The sequence below is a fragment of the Hippopotamus amphibius genome, chromosome 1 (genome assembly GCF_030028045.1).
Source record: "Hippopotamus amphibius kiboko isolate mHipAmp2 chromosome 1, mHipAmp2.hap2, whole genome shotgun sequence".
Taxonomy (NCBI): Eukaryota; Metazoa; Chordata; class Mammalia; order Artiodactyla; family Hippopotamidae; genus Hippopotamus; species Hippopotamus amphibius.
Window position 1 is genome coordinate 107,481,336 of NC_080186.1, and position 5,456 is coordinate 107,486,791.

A 5,456-nucleotide genomic window follows, 5' to 3' on the forward strand; every position below is an offset into this window, starting at 1 on the left:
TAGCCATAAACTGAGTGCTGCTCAGAACCACTTAGTGAATCATCAAAGCACGACCTGAAAGGATCAAACTGTTTGCAAGTAACTTGAATGCATCCCTGAAGAAAGCCCAACGTTTACAGGAACACACAACTCTCCATCATCCAACAAGGCAACATTCACACTATCTGGCATTCCATCAGAGATTCGGAGGTATCCAAACAGGCAGGGCAAATGACCCATAATGCAGAGACACATCGATCATGTGCAAACGACCCAGAGCTGACACCGGAGAAGGACATTAAAACATTTATTCCAACTGTATTCCGTAACTTCAAACAGTTCAGTAGACACATGGGAAACATAAAAAAGACCCAAGTGAACTTCAAGAGATACAAAAGGAAAAAAAGAAAAAAAAAAGATGAAAACTACAACGTACTGCAAGGGATTAACAGCGAGCAATTAGAAAATGCAGAAAACAAAAGTTTTTTAAAATCATTTATTTATCAAGAGAAACTATTCCTTAGCCCAGATATTCATAGTTCACAGTTTCACAGTTCAGGAATACAGGTAAGTGCCAAACTTCCATGAAACTCAACCCAAAGAAATTATATGGCACTTAGAATGCTCCTTCAGGAACAGTCTGCCTTTATATTCCAAAATCACTTTGCACTCTGAAAGATACCAGCCTTCCTCATCTCCTCAAAATCTTTCATGGAATCATAATTTCTGTAGAAATCTGCATATGCCTTCTTTCTTGGTTCAGCCACAGCAAACTTACACAAAGTTGCAACTCCCAGGGAGACAATGAATGCTCCAACCATATGAAATCGCAGACGCGTGGCCAGAAGGCCACGCATCTGAGGTTTCATCAAAGAACTGGAAGCCATGGTAGTTTTTCTCCTTGACAGCTCAACGATGACGTCCTTCCAGACAGATGGAGAAATGGACCAGAAGAAACAAAATTTTTTTTTTTGAAGGTGGCAAAACAACAGTAATTGTTGACTTAAGTACAGAGGAAGGAGCAAACCCTTCTAATGAGTTCATTAGGTGCACAGGCAGCTTCCTAAAAGGTTCCTGGCAGCACCCACTTATCCAGCACGGAGCACAGCTCTGAGATGCCACCAAGGAAGGGGCTCGCCCACCAGGGAGTTCTTGTATTAAATACCCAGGTCGAAATAATGTGGGCCCCGTTTGCAAGGAGTTGAACTTTGTCTTGGGTTGGCAGTAATGTAGGAGGTCCATCCAGCTCCTCAGAGGGGAATGCAAAGATTTTCTGTGATTCTGTTTTCCTAGTCATCCAGTCAAGGCCTGGTCTGTGGCTCGGTGTGGTGGGGTGCCAGCCCAGTGAGTGCTGGCAGTGGTGACGTCATGAAGCATTACCCACGAAAGGGTGTGGGTCCTCTGAAGTCCAGGATTTGAGGAATGGCCTGAGGACAGATTATGCTATTTTTAGTCGTCATGTTGAGCCCACTGTAAAACAGCTGCTGTGAGGAGAATCATGTCTGAGAGGGAATGCAGGCATCTCCATCTCTTTTTCCCCCCCAGTTCTGGATGGAGCTGGAAGGAGTTAAGGTACTCTTTAGACCAAGGCATGGCAGTTTTCTAGGCATGCTTAGAGATGTAGGTGCTCTTCCTGGAAGGCTAGATTATCCACCACTTTCAGTGCGTCACCACTTAGAGATCTTTGGGTCTGCCTGTTGCCTCCTGCACCAGTGCAGCTTTGTGAGGCCCTCACTGTTGTCTAATCCAGCCTGTGTCCCCTCCTCATCACACCCCAGCAGGTGCCCTGATCCCAGCGAGGGCTTCTTCTCATTGCCTCCCAAATTGGCCATAACGTAATTTTTTTGTGTGTAGTTGATTTACAGTGTTGTGTTAGTTTCAGGTGTACCACGAAGTGACTCGGTTATATTGGGTTGGCCAAAGAGTTGGTTCGGGTTTTTCGGTAACAAACTTCAGAAGACACAGATTTGAATAGGAATTGCATTGACTCTGCAGATCACTTTGAGTGGAAAGCCACAGTCCCAAATGAAAGGGTGCAGGCGCCCTGAGACCAGGCGGTGAATACTCCGCTTTGGGGGTGCCGCGCAAGTGGTGCACAGAGCCTGATTGCCGACGTCAGAGCTTGAGTAAGAGATTCCCCCCATCCGTGTGCGTGTGCCTTCATCCTCTGGCAGCTGCCCTGGAATGTACAAGGCGGATGACTTAGCAAGGGCAGCCCTCCAGGGGGTGCCAAGAGACCTGGGCACCAGGGTTAAAAACCGGGATGAATGCGCGTACTGGGGATCCGCTGGGTGGAGATTCCAGGAGAGTTCAGGCAGTGGGGCGCGGGGGAGGCACTGCAAGGGCAGACGCATAAAAGCGGCGGCTGAGGGCCCGCTAATCAGATGCCAAGCCAAGTTCGTCCCTCAGTGGGCTAGAACCACCAACCTTTCGGTTAACAGCCGAACTCGCTGCGTGATTGCGCCACAGAGACAAAAGGCTGCAGGGTTTTGTTGTAACATCCTGGAATCAGAATGCATTCCCCTGTTCTTTCCAACCCAGCGGAAAATAGAGTCAAATGCCTCTATCTTGTCCAACCTCGCTGGCCCCAGAGGCATTGAGTCTCGTCCCTCAGGAACGTCCGGCCGTGGACACCGAGCCCGAGTCAGCTGCGGGCTCCGACGAAACAACGCCAGGGCCACGACCATCCTCGCCTGCTCCTGGCCGCCCCCCGCTCCGCGGGACGACTGCAGCCTCTCTCGGGCCAAAGTCCCCGGTTTCCCACTCGTGATCCGCCTTACTCGTCGCGCTCACCGCAAGTCCCCCCTCACCCCACCCCACCCCCAGGTCCAGTGGTCGGGCGGGAGAAAGGACAGCAACCGGCTGTGTCCCCACCGTGCTGCCTCCTCTTGGCGCTTCCAGAGAAGGACTCCACGAGGCACGACCTGGAGTTTGCGCACCAGGCAGCCCCTCGCCCGGAACAGGGCCTGGCATCCAGCCGGTGCCCAATAAATGTCTGGCTGAGGATGCATTCCGCCGCAGGGGCCGGAGGTGGTGGGTCCACCGAGAATTCTTATGCCACCTCTAAGTTTTTAGTCCTAGAGGAACGTAAAAAAGTTCTATAAAGTCCAAGAGGGCACCACTTGGACCGGCTCTGAGCTCCCCATGTAAGACGGTACGCCGGCCTCAGCCTGCGGGTGCAGGTGTCATGTCTGAGAGGGATGAAGGAGGAAAGCTTCAAAGTAGAAAGACGGTTGGGGTAGGCAATCTGGAGTATGAGGGAGAGAGGGAGAGAGACTGGTTCATCTCTAGCCATCTGCTTACCTCCAGTGCTAACGTCGACCCGACCACCGCTCCGTGGATCCCCCGGTGGAGCACAGTGGTCGCGGTGTGATTGGTGCGGTGATGGAAGCCTGGCTGCTTGGGTCTGAATTCGAATCCTAACAGAGAACCGGCTTCCCGTGCCTGATCACCGCCGGCAATAGCCTGTGGGTCTACCTTTTGGACTTGGTGGCTTGCCCCCTACTGCCCACAGAGCAGGTGGGCGAGGGGAGGCGGCGCACACCTCACCGGGGGACTCAAGCTCTGAGGCGGCCCAGACTTCGCCCGAGGCCCCCAAGGCCTGAAGTCAGCATCCCCTCCAGGTCCCCCCTGCGCTGAGAAGAGTGCCTGGGGCTCCAGGAACAAACTTCTCCTCTGTCTAACTGGGGACTTGGCTGGGTTGGTCAGAATCTACCCTTTTCTGGCCTCATGGGGCCGAGCGCCCCCTGCAGGGGCCTCGAGGGGTCGCTCTGTTCCTGCCGATTGGATTTTGGCTTGCAAAGAACAAGGGCTCAGGCAGATTTTGATTTCCCTGGCTTAGGCTGTGCAGGCTGATACAAGCAAGGCTCAGGGGCTGCAGCCACCCAAACAAGGAACCTCTCCTGTCTGTCGTCGTCTTTGTGAATGGCCAGCTCCTATACATAGAAAAATCCGCAATAACCCACACAACAGAAAACTACCAGTCAACAAACGAATTCTGTAGAGTGGCAGAGTACAGATAGGCAAAAATCAGTTGTATATCTATACATTAGAAGTGGAGAATCTGAAAAAGAAATTAAGAAAACAATTCGATTTAAGATTGAAGAGGAAAATTAGAAGTTTGGAATCAGCTAGAAATAACTTCATGCTTGCTCTGCTTTTGTAAAATCTGCTTGCTGCAACCAAGATAAGAACAGATGACCTAGCAATCAACTGTAACCTTAAGATGTTCTGATAAATATGGAATGTTCTGCTCTTGCTCCTGCAAGTTTCTGTTTGGAAACCCTCTGCGAGGGACCCATAACAACTCCCACTCTGTAACTGCCCACAACCTATAGTAAGCAGGTAACCAATCAACCAAAATGCTAAGGGGGCCGCCGGCTTAATAAATCTGAGTTCTCCAACTCTCCGAGTGTGGTGCTTGGTTTCTCGACAGACCGATTCGATTTCTGCAACAAGATAGCACCCAAAAGAATGTAATATTTATGAATTGAATTAACATATACAAGGAGGTGAAACTTGCACACTGAAACCCACAAAACATAGTTGCAAGTGATGAAAGCATACCTAAGGAAATGGAAAGACAGCTTCCACAGATCTCTCTCCCTCTCTCTCTCCCTTTCTCCATCATACTTGAGGTTGCCTACTCCAACCGTCTCTCACCTTAGCAGCTTTCCTCCTTCATCCCTCTCAGACATGACACCTGCACCCACAGGCTGAGGCCACTGCACCGTCTTGGATGGGAGCTCAGAGCTGGTCCAGGTGGTGCCCTCTTGGACTTTCTAGAACTTTTACCTGGTTCTAAATCAGCTGCCAGAAGAAAGGTTTTGAAGAGCAGCCGATTGGAAAAATCTAGGTTCCTCTAGGACTAAAAACTTAGAGGTGGCATAAGAATTCTCGGTGGACCCACCACCTCCGGCCCCTGCGGCGGAATGCATCCTCAGACAGACATTTATTGGGCACCAGCTGGACGCCAGGCCCTGCTCCGGGCAAGGGGCTTCCTGGTGCGCAAATTCCAGGTCGTGCCTCGTGGAGTCCTTCTCTGGAAGCGCCAAGAGGAGGCAGCAAGGTGGGGACACAGCCGGTTGCTGTCCTTTCCCCCACACGACCACCGGACCTGGAGGTGGGGTGGGGTGAGGGGGGACTTGCGGTCAGCGCGACGAGTGAGGCCGATCACTAGTGGGAAACGGGAGACTTTGGCCCGAGAGAGCCTGCAGTCGTGCTGCGTAGAGGGGCTGCTTTTAAGGAGGCCAGGAGCAGGCGAGGATGGTCGTGGGCCCGGCGTTGTTTCGTCGGAGCCCGCAGCTGATTCGGTCTCGGTGTCTACGGCCTGACATTCCCGAGTGACAAGACTCAGTGTCTCTGGTGCCAGCGAGGTTGGACAAGATAGTGGCATTCTACTCTGTTTTCCGCTGGGGCTGGAAGGGACGGGAAATACATTGTTTCCAGAATGTTACAGCAAGATCTCGCAGCCCTAT

General features: G+C 51.6%; 1 protein-coding gene across 1 annotated transcript; it reads right to left on the reverse strand.

Moving 5' to 3' along the window:
- Positions 1-625: 625 nt before the first annotated feature.
- Positions 626-866, reverse strand: LOC130844790 (cytochrome c oxidase subunit 6C-like). Its single transcript, XM_057720977.1, has one exon. The coding sequence runs from the start codon at positions 864-866 to the stop codon at positions 639-641; it is 228 nt and encodes a 75-aa protein (XP_057576960.1). The 3' UTR covers positions 626-638.
- Positions 867-5,456: the final 4,590 nt, after the last annotated feature.